Genomic DNA, 15,018 nt, shown 5'->3' on the forward strand with positions numbered 1-15,018 from the left:
CTTTTGCAATGATATAACTCACATTTGCATTAATTTGCATCGCAAGCCATAACCATTGCTCATATATCTTAAGAAAAATGTAGGAAAGAAGGTTTGTTTGAGAGGTTTGTTTGTTTGTGTGTGATAAAATTGTGCAATAAGAGACTGACAATGAAACTCCGTACCAGGAGGAGCTTCTTATTTTGATCTTACTTGCACTGTTATGTGCTGGATGTCACAGGAGTGTGAGATACTGTAAATCATGAAAGCTTTTGGGGAAATTACTGGGTAGAATTCTTATATTCTATTGGTTTTATTAAAAAAAATATCTTTTAGTCTTTCTGCCTAAACAGTGCTCTTCAATAGTTGAATCTTAGCTGTGACACCTCACCTCAGCTATTTAGGTTTGCTGTTGCACTAGAGTTCAGTTCAGATCGTAATTGTCTCACAATAATCACAATAAAATTCCATAGAAACACAATAAGACAACTGAATACAATAAAGGGGCTGCTACTGTATGCACAATACAGAATACAGTCAAAGGTTCATGATATAAAAGCACAGAAAAAGAAAAATATAGAAACTATATCTGATTCATCAAAAAATCAACAAAGTTCTGAGCAGTGTGTGTGGCAGTACAGTAACAGGCCACTAGAGGGGAGTGTTGAGCTTTACATTACTTGCTGCCATCAAAGGAGAAACAAGACATGAAAAACTGTACTGAGTCTGGTCCAAAAGTCTGGAAAATCAATCAAGTGCTATGAGGAAAGTTCTGCAAAGTCTTAATTCAGAGTGTGTTTCACATCACTGAGCCTCAAACTGGGATCAGAGGACCTTCAGGACTCCGTGAGGAACTTCTAGTGAGCAGCTTGAAGACATTTATTTCAACAGGTCTTAAAAGTGCCTGGAATCTTTTAAAAAGTGATGATAGGTTTTACTTTCCACTGTGAGACGGACAAAAAAATAAAAAATAAACAAAAAACATCTCACTACACAGGGGTTTGTGGAAAATATTAGAAATGGATCAGTTTAAGAATAGTGCTGATACACTACAAAAACAAAGAAAAACAACTGGAGTATTTTTGTGGAGTCATGTGTTGCCACTGTGCTGTACTGTTAATGTGTGTGATGCACCAGAGGGCATCCTCGGTTTTGAAATGTTTTGCAGGAGCAGGGCAGTGCAACAGGATTAATTCCATGATCTGTTTGTGGAGAAAGCACTACTCCACTCTGGGCTGTAGATGGCAGCTGCTGACAACCCAACATGTCCCAGCACAAATCCTTGTTACAAAACCCCTCAAAAATAAATCCTAAAACATGTTGTGTGTCTCTGTAAAAAAAATATTATTTCATGGTCATGGGTCACATTTTTTTTCTTTGGAAAATAGTCCAGCCAAACATGGAAATGTTGTCATCTGTCTGGTTATCTAAAATGTGTTTTTACATCTTCCTACACGTGTACAGAGCCATGGCCAATAGCTTAGAAATAATGAGGTCATGAGAAGTTTCTTCTCATCTATCCTTATTTTTCCTAAGGAGGGGTTTAGGAAAAAGAGGTCAGAATTCAGTGATCTCTAAATAAGATCTTATTTATTTCTGTGAGACAAAGAAAAGACATCAAAACCTCCCTCTGGGAAAGCTCTAAAAGCTCCTTCTAGGCCCTCTCTATGCTGTAAGCAAATAAATGCTGATGGTGAAATACTGAAGACTTGACTTATTTGTTGATTTTTTTGGCCTAGAAGTAGTCACATTTCAATGTATTTAGTTTAAAACACATAGTTTAACAAAAATATAACTGCTGACTGCTGTAAAATCCCTCGAGGTTACTTAAATAGAATATTTATACCATATACAGGTTCAATAGGTTAAACAGGTTACAATGACTTCTTAAATGATGCTTCAATGATTTTATTTAAATGATCTGTTCATTAGTAGATAGGACAAATAGGACAAATCAGTGTAAATACAGAATCAGTACAAACTATAAAAATCCACAACAACAGTGGAAACAAGGGCATGTAAAACTACAACTCCCAGTTGCCCCACAGGGAGGACAGGATGGCAGCACACAGGGCCACAGTCACAGAGATCTGGACAGATGTGGCTCCGTTACAAAGATCTGTGGTACAGCACTGGAAACTGCTGGTGTAACCAGCGCCCAGGATGGTGCCAGTCAGTGTCTTCCCGCACAGGTCTGAATCCAGGCAGCCACGGGTGTGCAGGGTGAATGACCCTGTAGCGTTGAACTCTGGGAGGATTGGAGGCAGAGAAGAATGAAAATGAATGTGAAAACTGAAGGAGGTTAATTGAAAGTGTTTCTCTACCACCAGCAACTGATTCATTGCAGTCTTCTCTTGCTTTAACAGTTTCACCAAAAACCTTTGTTGCTTGTCTGTTTCATAAGGTTTTTTTGCAACAATTCATTAAATTCAATTAAAAATAATAATTTTAATCAGATTTTAGGCAAAACTAAATTCTACATATTTACAGTGGCATGAAAAAATAAGCAAACCCTTTGGAATTAACTGCATTTATGTACAAATTTGTCTCAAAATATGGTCAGATGTTCATCTCAATGTTTGTCTATTTTAACTAATCACACAAAAATAAAATGACCAATCAGAATGAGGTTTTAAATTGACCAATCAGAACGCAGCTTTAAATTGACCAATCAGAACGCATGTTTAAATCAACCAATCAGAACACGTATTTGAATCAAACAATCAGAATGCAACTACAAATCGACCAATCAGAACGCATGTTTGAATCGACCAATCAGAACACGGCTATAAATCAACCAATCAGAATGCAGCTTTATATCAACCAATCAGAATGCGTGTTTGAATCAAACAATCAGAACACAGCTATAAATTGACCAATCAGAACGCGTGTTTGAATTGACCAATCAGAACGCAGCTATAGATTGGCCAATCAGAACACGGTTATAAAAAGACCAATCAGAACAAGGCTTTAAATCAACCAATCAGAACGTGTTTGAATCGACCAATCAGAACGCAGCTACTAATCAACCAATCAGAATGCGTGTTTAAATCGACCAATCAGAATGCATGTTTAAATCGACAAATCAGAATACGGCTTTAAATCAACCAATCAGAATGCGTGTATGAATTGACCAATCAGAACGCAGCTACTAATCGACCAATCAGAATGCGTGTTTGAATCAACCAATCAGAATGCAGCTACAAATCAACCAATCAGATTGCAGCTTTAAATCGACCAATCAGAACACATTTAAATCGACCAATCAGAATGCAGCTACTAATCAACCAATCAGAATGCGTGTTTGAATCGACCAATCAGAATGCCGCTACAATCGACCAATCAGAATGCAGCTTTAATTCGACCAATCAGAATGCAGCTTTAAATTGATCAATTGGAATGCAGCTTTACATCGACCAATCATAAACACAGCTGTAATCAGAACCCAGCTACAAATCGACCAATCAGAATGCGGGTTTGAATTAACCAATCTGAACGCAGCTACAAATCGACCAATCAGAGCACATTTAAATCGACCAATCAGAACCCAGCTACTAATCAACCAATCAGATTGCAGCTTTAAATTGACCAATCAGAACACGTGTTTAAATCGACCAATCAGAATGCAGCTTTAATTCGACCAATCAGAACACATTTCAATCAACCAATCAGAACCCAGCTACTAATCAACCAATCAGAATGCGTGTTTAAATCGACCAATCAGAACTGTTTAAATCGACAAATTAGAACGTAGCTATAAATCAACCAATCAGAATGCGTTTGAATTTACCAGAACACAGGTACAAATCGACGAATCAGAACGCATGTTTAAATTGACAAATCAGAACGCAGCTACTAATCAACAAATCAGAATGCATGTTTGAATCAAACAATCAGAATGCAGCTACAAATCAACCAATCAGATTGCAGCTTTAAATCGACCAATCAGAACGCGTTTAAATCGACCAATCAGAACACAGCTACTAATCAACAAATCAGAATGCATGTTTGAATCAACCAATCAGAACGCAGCTACTAATCAACCAATCAGAATGCGTGTTTGAATCAACCAATCACAATGCAGCTACTAATCAACCAATCAGAACGCAGTTACAAATCGACCAATCAGAACGCATTCTGAAATCAACCAATCAGAACGCACCTATAAAACGGCCAATCAGAATGCGGTTATAAAACAACCAATCAGAACGCAGCTTTAAATCATTTATTTTTAAACCGACCAATTTAAACCGACCAATCAGAATGTGTGTTTAAATTGATTATTTCTATTTTGTACTTAAGTACTTCATTTGCAGAGACACTGGCTTTAACCAAGTTTCCTCATATTTGGTTTTACTCTACATTTCTATTCTGTAGATAAATTACAGTGTATCCACTGTGGTAAAAATCTCTATATCTGTCAGGCTTCACAGTGTTGTAATGGTTGTCTTACGTGCTTCTCCGGTGTAACAGCTCTGAGTTGCATTATCACACATGACATCACTTCCCAGCAGGCATGTTCCAAATACACCAAGCGGACACTGACGACAGCTCAGGCAGTGTGCTGTGCAATGAAAAAAGAAAGAAGGAAACCTGTGATGATCAGACTTTAAAGAATGCACTGTAAAACAACAGGTAATGGGTCAACCTAAGTATGTCTCTGTTGTTCCTGCTCTGATCAGTCATGTGATGACTCGTGATTTGCTCTTAAAAGTAACTTTTTACTCATAAGTAGGATTAAGTGCTTGATAAATGAACTTTTTTCCTTTTAAATTGTTTTCTTATGTGTATTTCTCATTAGTTTGATGAAAAAATGAATCACTTGGCGGGGTCTTGGGATAGGTTTTAAGTGGTTTATCTGATAACACAGCGTCATACTAACACTGTACTACAATATGATGGATCTCCTTTATATTACTGTAAGAAGACACAATAATTATTAAAATTTTTAAGAGCATGGCCTACATCCTTACTCATTGTGTGTTACTTACAGTTACAGGTCCCTGTGCCCAACAGGTTCATTCAGTAATCCATCCACACCTACTGGTATCTTTCTACTAAATGTTCAATTGTTACTCTTTTGTTCCTTATAGTTTTTTGTTCCTCATAGTTTTTTTTGTTCCTCATAGTCTTGTTTTCTTTGACTGTAAGCCACAGGCCGTATTATTAAGTGTCACCAAATTTTCTGATCTTATTGTTACCTTGTCATATTTTGTTGGTTACTGTTTGTTTTACTGTTAAGCACTTTGTAACTCAGTTTAGAAAAGTGATCTATAATTAAAGTAGTAATTGATATTGTCTTCTATTTTGTTATAAGGATGCAGTGTGCGCCAGCTGTTGGCCCTCAGACTAGAGGACCAGTCCATAAAATGACCTGTCTGAGAGAATTAGATAAGTATTCTTCTTTTAATTCTCTCCTTTATATAGCTCACTTAATTAAATTTCTCCGTGAGTCTATGCATTGTTGTATTTTAGGCAAGTGAATACATATATAATACATTATATTTATATTTCCTCTTTTCCTGCCACAACATTCTCCTTAAACATGTAAATTCAGGAAACAAGACACTCTCCAAATGCTTTATTTTGCTTTTAAATAGCTTATATTCTACTGTAGTCTCACAATCAGTATCAATTCAGACAAGAAACCCCCTCTGAGATCTGTGGCAATTAGTGCTGCACAGGACACTTGTACCAGACTCAGTGTCATTAAGCTGCAGTGCAGTAAAACCACCTGAGATTTAATCATGAACAGCAGTGAACATAACCATTAATCTTTATCTTTGTTTGTCCCGAGACTTTGGCCTTAGCACTTTGTTTGTCCCTGGTAATGAGCCCAGGTGCAATCAAGGCAACAGCCACTCCTTTTGACTACATTTGTCCACCAATTATAGGGTAGTGCTTGACAGAGACATGCCTAGTTAGTATTGAGGTAAAAAATGTAGTCTGAAAGACAGGCACTAACATAGTAAAGACAATAGAATATAAAGATCTGTTTTACATATAAATCCTTCATGAATCAAGAATTGGGTTTAACAAAATCTGTGTTCTTATTTTCACACATTTGAAAACTGTCTAAATCTTCATATGCTGTCTATGGTTTCACCTCAGAAGTTATTCTAAACTTACCCGCTGCGATGAAGGCACCCAGGACAGTCAGTGCTTTCCAAAGGTTATTCATAATTCTCAGGATTATGAGGTCGACAAGCTTGGTTTGTTTTTTTAAATAGAAATGATTTCAAGGTATGAAAACCTTGGTCTGAGTCCAGTGACAGTCTGAAGAAGCAATGACAAGAGTTCACTCAAGACTCAACGGAAAAGAGTTAAAGATCTAGAATGAGGTTCAACAGGTTTTGTGTTTCTGGATGCGATGAGGAAGTTTTCAACAATTAGTGTAAGGTTTTCACAGACTTTCACGCCTAGAGGAAAATATAACTCATGGTCATTAAATCTGAAGATGTCATTTATTATCATTTGATTAAATTTCACGAGACTCACATGTGATGACACTGAGCTTTTATATTGCGTCTATAGTCTCTCAAAACCCCACATTCCCAGCCATAGAGGCTAAAACAATAGCTGTATCACAATACAGGAGTGTGTACAGGATCCATCAAGTTGCATGCATAGAAAGACAACAGTTACTCATTAATATGATCTTTTTTTGTTGTTCTTAAAGGCTCCAGCTGCTCCAAACAGCCATTAGAGCAGCGCCCAAAGCAACAGTGAGAGGGAGCTGGATGGCTACGGCTCCATTACAGAGGTTGGTGTCGCAGCAGGTCCTGGTGACAGTGTACCCAGCAGTCAGGAGGGTCCCCACTTCAGTCTGGTTGCAGAGGGTCGAGGCCAGGCAGCCTCGAGTCTGCAGGCTGATCAAACTACTGATGTTAAAGGCTGAAATGAAAGGAGACATAGAGAGTCTTTGTTAAACTTTTGACATTAAAAATAAAGAGGTACCTACACATTATCACTCTGTGTCTGACTGTGACCACATATGTGCTTGAGTAAGAAGCAGAAATACCTGAAAGAAAACCCCAAAATTTACTTAATTAGAATTACAAAGTATCAGAAGTAAATTGTTGTACAGAAATGTGGCCCTTGACTGTTAGGGCAGATTGTTAACATGGATTCATCAGTGTGTTGGCAGGTATTTTATGTCCAAATCAGTAGTTCCCAACACAGGGGTCCTGACCCCTCCAACAGTCACAGGATAACTAATATATAATATAATATATCTACAATATCTCCCTCTTAAATGCAGTGGAGGAGTACAAAGTATAAAAGAACAGAAAATGGAAATATTCAATTAAAGCACAAGTACATTCACTTGTACAAAACTGTTGTAGTTGTTGTAGTTAGTGAGTTGTTACAAATTCATCTGGGGTGAGTAACATTTTTATTATAGACACACAGACACACCCTTCTCTTCACACTCCCTACGCCATCTTTCTGTCTGTTGTAATGGACTATAGAGGACAACAAAGGTGTTAGTGATACTCACCCAGGTTTCCCCAGTAGCACCTTGACTGAGAGTCACTGCAGGTTTCAGAGGAGCTGAACAGACATTTACCTGCAATCACCATTCTGCAGGTGTTACAGGTCAGGGATTGACCTATTATCCAGAATAAAAGGGAGATTTAGGGGAGATAATGACAGAGAATAGATAAAAGATGCTGGGACAGATGACGTACTGCTTCTAAAAGGGAGGAAAATAATTACACATTACACAACAAGCCACCACTGACCTAAATTCAGTGTTTGGATCATCTTCTTTGTCACTTCTCATCATTGTCAAAGTCATGAAAGTTGTCATCATTTTCAGAAATACCATTGTCATATGAAGCAGTGTCACTGCTTCATATGACTCATTCTGTATGAAAGTCACATTTAATTTAACAGCTTTGCTCTTATAATTTTAATACAGCTTGTCAAAAGTTTAAAGTGTAATTACGGGCAGCCAAGTGGGAAAAACCACGTCAGCCTCCAATGGAGATATCAGGGAATTTCTGACACTGACGGTATCTCCCACTTGCTGAGAAGAATGGCAGAATGGCTGAAAATGGGCCAACGCTGGCAGTTACATCAAAATAAAATCCAATATTAACTCTGTTACAATCCATTAAGCTCATTTAAAAGGAGCTATTCGCTGCTTGTTTGTTTTCAAAAGCTGCTAATTTAGGCAGTTTAGCTGGTATGAATACAAAGTTAGCAATAGAGCTAACACCTTGGAATAACGCATGAACACTCAAAAGTAAACTTTTCAAGTAGATGAAGATGAATTTCACCAACCACCAACAAAACTCTCTAGATGTTTGTGAGTATCTTTTTTTTAAATTATTATTCTTTAATTCTTTAATTAATTTTAATTTCATATTTATTCATTTGCATAACTGTTATCTCCATATGTGGTGTAAATATTGTATTAAAGATTCCTTTGCACTGTCACACATTCATTGTATTCTGGTGGAGAAACACTGAATCCTTTAATTTTTGATTTATCTTTTTTTTTAACCTAAAAACAGTCAGCTTTTAGGATACTGAGTCTATAAAAATATTAGAATTGCCCTTTAAAAACCTGTGTAATTATGAAAAGAAAACCACGAAAATGTCATTAAGCCCCCAGATTTTCAGAAATATATTACCGATGACAAGACGTTAGTGTCATCAATGGTAGCTAGAGTCTGGAAGCTGGAACCAGTAAATATTTGAAATTTTTTATTGAAAAATGACTAAACCCATTGTCCAAATATTTGCTGATTAATTTTCTTTTGTACAACTAACTAACAATTAATTGTTTAGGCCAATTTACTCTTTTCAAGTCAAAAAATATACTGAGTAAATTATACGTGCTCTTACCTGTAACAACCGTTGCCATAAATGTTACGCAGACCAATAGCAATGTCTTCATTTTTATTTTTTATTAAGAAATTACCAGAAGAAATAATATGATCCAAATGAAACGGGCATTCAAAGAGATGTTCAATGAGCCAGCTGTGCAGGTGAGTGCCTGAAGTGGTCGAACGACCTTTATCAGCTCCTGTCACCTGGTTGCTGTCAGGATCTCAGATTGGTCATCAAAAATGAATAAAAAAGATTGCTGCCTTTCAGTTGCATTTGTCAAACTCAGAGAATAAAGCCATGCAAAGAGAAAAAGACATGATGGATGGTAGTCTCTTTCTTTTGCGTGTGTTTGTAGTCATATATATGTGTGTGTGTCTGTTTGAACCTTAACTTTCAAAAGCATTCAATTAACAAAAGAGAACAAAGCTACAAAGCTTATGTCAATAATGAGTAATTCCTCAATGATATTACGATTGTCTGTGAAGAGACACTCCCTTTACTCTATGCTATGGAGTTATAATAGAATAGTGGGCTATGTCCATATTTCCACAGAGATCATAGCACTGCATGTGAGACAAAGTAATCTCAAATGTCCATTTTCAAATACAAGAACAAATGTTTTACATCGTCTGGGCTAAAGTTGCAACAGCATCAAATTTACTCACAGTGGTTCCTAACGCTGTAAAAATTAACAGACAATTCCACTTAAAGCAGCTGGTTGAAAACACGAGGGGAAGAGTTTGCCGTTAACAGGAAGCACGCTTATGCTTTAGTTGCCGAGAGTAATAATAATACTAATAAATAATGGTATAAACTAGCTTATTTTCCCCGAATGTCAAACTATTCCTTTATTTGTCACAGATTTATATTTAATCACAGTTGCTAAATGTTTTGCATTCTTTGTAACATACAGGCACAAATCCACTAAAAGTAGGTTAGCGTTGCACAAAGACTGGAAATAGTGGGAAACAGCTCACCAAAAAATCTGCCTACCTGCTCCACCAAAGCTCCCTGATTATCACTCATTTGTTTAATCTGTGCAAAACCAAAATAATCGAAACCATACTGTGTGTTGTGATTTTATGAGCAGTTATGTTGCAAATTATTTTATGGTTTCACAGCAATCTCACAGTGATGATGAGATTCACAGCTCCCCTCAAAGAGATGCGTGACTACCTACGAAACCACAGCTTCTCATTTTATCTACAAATGAAACAATCAAGATATAACATTAGTTTGGATGCTGCAGACATGAGAAAGATACTAATCTTCTCTTCTTACAAAAAAATTTGAAAAGATATTATTATATATTATATATTATATTATATTATATTATATTTTTAACAAGTTCATTAATTCTGTTTTGTTTGTTGAGCATTGCCCTACCCAAAACGTGTCAGAATATCCCATACACATCATTTGGAGGCTGTGTTCCAAATAAACACACAGGGAAAACGGAAATACCTTTTCACTTGTAAATAATTCATTTCTGTAACAATCAACTGCTTATACATAGACATTCAGTCCTGGTATAGAATATAGACCTACAAATTGCTCCAACAGTATCTACTGTAACCTGACATAATGCTGTAAAGACTCCAAGCTGAGTCATATTGACAGTATCCCTCCATTATATATCATGGGGACAGACTGCAAATGTCACTTAAAGCAGAAAAAAGTAATGTAATTATGAAATGGAAACGTTATGTAAAGTAACCATTTTTTGTCCCATCTCTTCTTCTTTAAAAGGCCCACTGGCTCCAAACTGCCACCAGAGCAGCACACAGAGCCGCAGTCATGGGTAGCTGGATGGTGGTGGCTCCGTTGCACAGGTTGGTGTTACAGCAGGTCCTGGTGATGGTGTAGTTAACACTCAGGATGGTTCCACTTTCATTGTTGCATTTGTTGTCTTCTATACAGCCTCGTTCATGGATATCCAGAAGATCGGCGCTAAATTCTTTAGGAGGCAAAGAAGATATTTACTATGATTCATTTTTTAAATTACTGGAGCTGATTTTAATCACGCAGCAGGAATGTAACTGAGGTCATTTTGTGTCTCTTTGTGGTTGTTTGTGTCAAAAGGATAAAATCTGTGATTCAGTTTTTCATGAGTAATATTATATTTCATGGGTAATTTGATGTGGACACAGTATGAACATTTGGGATTAGAAACTGGTATGTATTTTGAGATCATCAGCCATCAATCAGTCAATCAAATTTTTATTATGAACTTTATTATGTTCTTTGTGTGTATGTGCAATGTTTTTAACATGTGATGTAACCTGAAATCATTATTTTCACATGTGAAATGGCTGAAAAAAAGGGCATGTGCCCACATTATGTGAGTTCATCCGTGTGAAATGCTTGAAAACCAGCCCTATATAATTTGATGATAATTAGATTTTTTTTTTTTTTTTCATAAGGTGTTGAAACAGGAACTGGGGAGGTAAAACTCAGTTTAGAGAAAAAAAAGCATCTGAAACAATATTTTGCACCATATTGGCAATTTAAAAAAAAAATCATCTGAACCCCAAAATGATTTAAATTCCTTAAGGGTAGGTTATCTGTTCAATGACAGCAGAAAGTCTAATACATCTTATTTCAAACATTTCATCAACAAATCCCAGCCAGGAACTTCAGAGTAAAAAAATGTGAAGAGAAGTAAAAAAAAAAAAAAAAAAATGCATTTTTGTTAATTGTTTTTATGTATGGAAAATGATTAATATGTCATTCAGCTGTTCATCTTACTAGCAACTGCAGAGTAGCATGTCTTCTGATTTTTAGTGCAATTGACAGGCTCTTCATGGAGGCAGTAGCCGAGGACCGCCACGTCACAGGTGTAACAGGAGAGTGACTCAACTGTGAGAGAGGAGACAACCATGGAACAGGTTAACTGGAAAAAATGTTATATGTTTTTTTTTTGTTGTTTTTTGTTTTTATCTCAACCATCTGAAAGAAAAGTTAAATCGATATTCATACAGTAAATATCTGACTTCATTTATTTACACCTTTATCAATCAAGCACCTGAGATAATCACAAAGTAAACATCAAGACTCCATCACCTCTCAAGGTGAATGCTGGTTCCGGGTGTGTTATCTAAAATGCAATTCAATGGAGGCTGTATATGTGTATGACTTTGAAGCAAGCTATGCAAAATGACACAGGTTTTATTTGCTCAAGTTGTGAGATACTCTACCCTGTTAACATTAGAGCTGAATGGGATTTGTTTTGTGGAGCAATGAACAACTACATTTAATAGCAATAGGTTACCAATAAAAACTGTTGAAGGTGTGTTTTGTTAAACTCTATAAAAATAAAAACAAAACTTCAGTGGTTAGTAGCAGAAATAAAGTGCCACTGCCAGATAAATAACATATCCTTTCAGTGGGCAGATCCTGCTCTCCCTCTTTCATACAGCTTGCTTCGAAGTCATATATCATGAACTGGATCGTGTTTTAGATAAACATCACATCAACAAACATCATGAATTTGAAGTTAAATGAACTAAGTTACAGCACATTTCTGCTCTGATAACACACATGTACACAAATCACTTTCAGTGCAGGATTTCCTCTCTCTGGCCAGTGTGTGGGCCCGAAGACAAGGGCCAATAAGAAATTCTAGTTTGTGAATGTGTGGATTTACACACAACCACAGGAAATTATTTCTGATCATGATATTGATCCTTATTTTGAGCCCATACACAGAAACCCTCTGTCCCACAAAGTTACTGCTTTCCATCTAGAAAATACGATAAAAACCTCCTACCTGTAACAAACAGAGTCAACAGCGCAGCGCAGCTCCACAGAAATTTGTTCATCGTAATGTTCTTATTTGTACCCACAGGTGAAAATACCTCCAAGGAGTTTTGGTTGTCTCTGATTTTTGTGACTGCTTCAGAGGCCGTGGGTTTAGGTTTTGTGGAACAGTGATTCACAGTTGACATTTTTATACACTGGGGGAGTTATATCAGTATACGTCAACGGCAGTGATAAGAAAGTAGGAAAGGGGTGCCATATTACTGTACATGGAGAGAAGCTAAACAGGAATACAGGCGCAACTTCACTACCCTGTCAGATTAACATCTTTGATGGTACAAAAGTGGACATTGTTGCAACATCTTTTTCATATAGTTGAATCATTAGTGTTTAGGTAGCGCTGGTTGCTTTTATATTTAGTGACAGAAGCTGGACTTTTCAATAATTTATCTTTTACTTAACTACCTACTGTATTTCAACTGTTTATCTATTATTTTTAGCTAAATATTTCAACTTCAAGACACAGTTAATTATCACCAAGTGCTTGCTCATGGAGGGAGTTGTTGGGTCTCTGTAATCAATATAAGATCTGCTCTATTTGAGAAGTGCCTCGAGATAACGTCTGTTCGCACTATATAAATAAAAATGGACTTGACTTAATATCACACACTCTTAAATGCAACACAAGATGTTTATGTGTTAAAAATGACAGGTTGATGGCTGTAAATTTATTAGTCGATCAGGTGAGATTTTCCACCTTCCCACTGGAAACTCTGCAAGTTCATTCTTGGGTACAAATACGATGTGGTTGGGAATTATTATAGCAGAGTATTGCGAGAGAGAAAAATTACTAAACTAATATTGTGTATAACATTAAAATAAGAACAAATAGCAGAGGCAACAGATGTTTTTCAATGATTTTCATTATCTTTTTGTTGAAATAAGGAAAAATGTCCAGTGAGACACAAAGTAGGTAAAAGGATAAATAATTTTATTGATTACAAAAAACGGAAAGCAAAACAACAACATGGAAGCTTTACGAACTCAATGTTTCCCTGAGACATTCCATTGCTCGACTTCCTTGATGTGGACACCTGAGATTTGTTTTTTATATAACTTCTGACATGAGAAGACATGCGTTATGAAAAATAAAGAGTGTGACAGTGTATGAGGATATGCGTAAACAACACATCAAGGTCCAAAGAGTTTATTATGGACAGTGCTTTGGTCCTGGTAGCAGCCGGTTGATTCTAATGTTGATTTAGGGATTTTACAGCATGCTTCCCCAGAAGGAAGCCAGGACGGCTGCACCAAGGGCGGCGGTGAGGGTCATCTTGGTGGATGGGGCACCGCTGAGCTGGATGGGGTTGCAATTGTCTGTTGAGCAGCACTCGATTTTGGTCTGGTAAGTGACCCCCAGCAGCGTACCGTTGGTGGTCATGTTGCAGCCAGTGGCACTATCTCTGCAGCCCTGGGTGTTGAAGCCAACGAAGTCTGAGAGTGATGGGAAGTCTGAGGAGAAATGGTCGTGTTAGACTAATAAGGCTTACAGAGGTGGGAAGTAACCTGGTGCATTAAGTGAAATACAGTTTTGAGGTTCTGGTAGTTTCTGTTTTTTAGACTTTATGCTTTTTACTCTACTGCTTTCAAACAGTGCACTATTTACTGCACCAAATTCACCTGAGCTACTATAGTTACTCATATGTTCATATACTTTTGAGAGCACTCATTTTGCAGATTCGGATGTTACATGTTCCTTCCCTTCTTACTTCAATTGTTCTGAAACCATGAAAACACTCAAAACTGGAAATACAAGGTTTCCACCAGACAGTGAAACTTAAAAAGGCTTTTATTCTGGCTTTTTTCTTTCCAATTCAAGCCAGTGTGCGGGACTTGTGAAGGAGTAATTGTGCTCTGGTATGGATACCATTAGTCAAAGAAAATGAATCACTACATTGTATCAGTATGAAGATAAAACATGAATATCTAGTCACATGGGACACTGGTTTTGCAACTGGGTGCGCTAGGGTGTGTTCGTTGATCTGTGTTTGAGGGTCAAAGCATTTAGCAAGGATTTAAGTGAATCATGCCTGTGCTGTTGTGTAATGTTTGAATGAAAAGGGTGTGACTGTGGATGGGGGGGATTGGGAGGTGACTTACTGGCTTTTCCAGTAAAGCAGACACTGGAGTTGGATGAGCAGGTTTCATCACCAGAGTTCAGGCAGATGCCCACCAGACCAAAGGTGCACTTGTTGCAGGTTAGGGACTCCGCTGAAACACACAAGTGAACGCACAAAAGTTAAAATCAAAAAACATTTCATGTTGCATAATACAAACTTAAACTGGGTCTAAACCTGAGATAACTTATCTAATAATCTCTCCAGATCTTTTCCATCTTTAATTTGTGCCCTGTGACACATTTAATATTATGGCAGTGAT

At 37.0% G+C, this 15,018-nt stretch overlaps 2 protein-coding genes and 1 long non-coding RNA gene across 3 annotated transcripts; all 3 read right to left on the reverse strand.

The window, feature by feature from the left end:
• Positions 1-1,871: 1,871 nt before the first annotated feature.
• On the reverse strand, positions 1,872-6,277 carry lye (lymphocyte antigen-6, epidermis). Its single transcript, XM_071500870.1, has 3 exons — positions 6,109-6,277; positions 4,433-4,543; positions 1,872-2,227 (listed from the first exon to the last, which is right to left on the reverse strand). The coding sequence occupies exons 1-3, from the start codon at positions 6,158-6,160 to the stop codon at positions 2,004-2,006; spliced, it is 387 nt and encodes a 128-aa protein (XP_071356971.1). The 5' UTR covers positions 6,161-6,277; the 3' UTR covers positions 1,872-2,003.
• A 567-nt stretch (positions 6,278-6,844) lies between these two features.
• LOC139634425 (uncharacterized) lies at positions 6,845-9,214 on the reverse strand. The gene is made up of 3 exons (XR_011693962.1): positions 8,836-9,214; positions 7,481-7,591; positions 6,845-6,873 (listed from the first exon to the last, which is right to left on the reverse strand). It is a non-coding gene; the product is annotated as an uncharacterized lncRNA (long non-coding RNA).
• Positions 9,215-10,281: 1,067 nt separating this feature from the next.
• LOC139634066 (protein Bouncer-like) lies at positions 10,282-12,750 on the reverse strand. Its single transcript, XM_071500309.1, has 3 exons — positions 12,590-12,750; positions 11,569-11,679; positions 10,282-10,777 (listed from the first exon to the last, which is right to left on the reverse strand). The coding sequence occupies exons 1-3, from the start codon at positions 12,639-12,641 to the stop codon at positions 10,563-10,565; spliced, it is 378 nt and encodes a 125-aa protein (XP_071356410.1). The 5' UTR covers positions 12,642-12,750; the 3' UTR covers positions 10,282-10,562.
• Positions 12,751-15,018: the final 2,268 nt, after the last annotated feature.

Source organism: Trachinotus anak, unplaced genomic scaffold, assembly GCF_046630095.1.
Source record: "Trachinotus anak isolate AG129_WGS33_773 ecotype Australia unplaced genomic scaffold, CSIRO_AGI_Tana_v1 ptg000016l, whole genome shotgun sequence".
NCBI classification, from domain to species: domain Eukaryota; kingdom Metazoa; phylum Chordata; class Actinopteri; order Carangiformes; family Carangidae; genus Trachinotus; species Trachinotus anak.

Coding starts and splice junctions, on each gene's coding strand:
- LOC139634066 (XM_071500309.1), bottom strand. CDS start 12,641: ATGAACAAATTTCTGTGGAGCTGCGCTGCGCTGTTGACTCTGTTTGTT. Junction 11,680..12,589: donor GTTGACTCTGTTTGTTACAG/GTAGGAGGTTTT, acceptor CCTCTCTCACAG/TTGAGTCACTCTCCTGTTAC. Junction 10,778..11,568: donor ATGCTACTCTGCAGTTGCTA/GTAAGATGAACA, acceptor TGCCTCCTAAAG/AATTTAGCGCCGATCTTCTG.
- lye (XM_071500870.1), bottom strand. CDS start 6,160: ATGAATAACCTTTGGAAAGCACTGACTGTCCTGGGTGCCTTCATCGCA. Junction 4,544..6,108: donor GGGTGCCTTCATCGCAGCGG/GTAAGTTTAGAA, acceptor TTCATTGCACAG/CACACTGCCTGAGCTGTCGT. Junction 2,228..4,432: donor CTGTTACACCGGAGAAGCAC/GTAAGACAACCA, acceptor CAATCCTCCCAG/AGTTCAACGCTACAGGGTCA.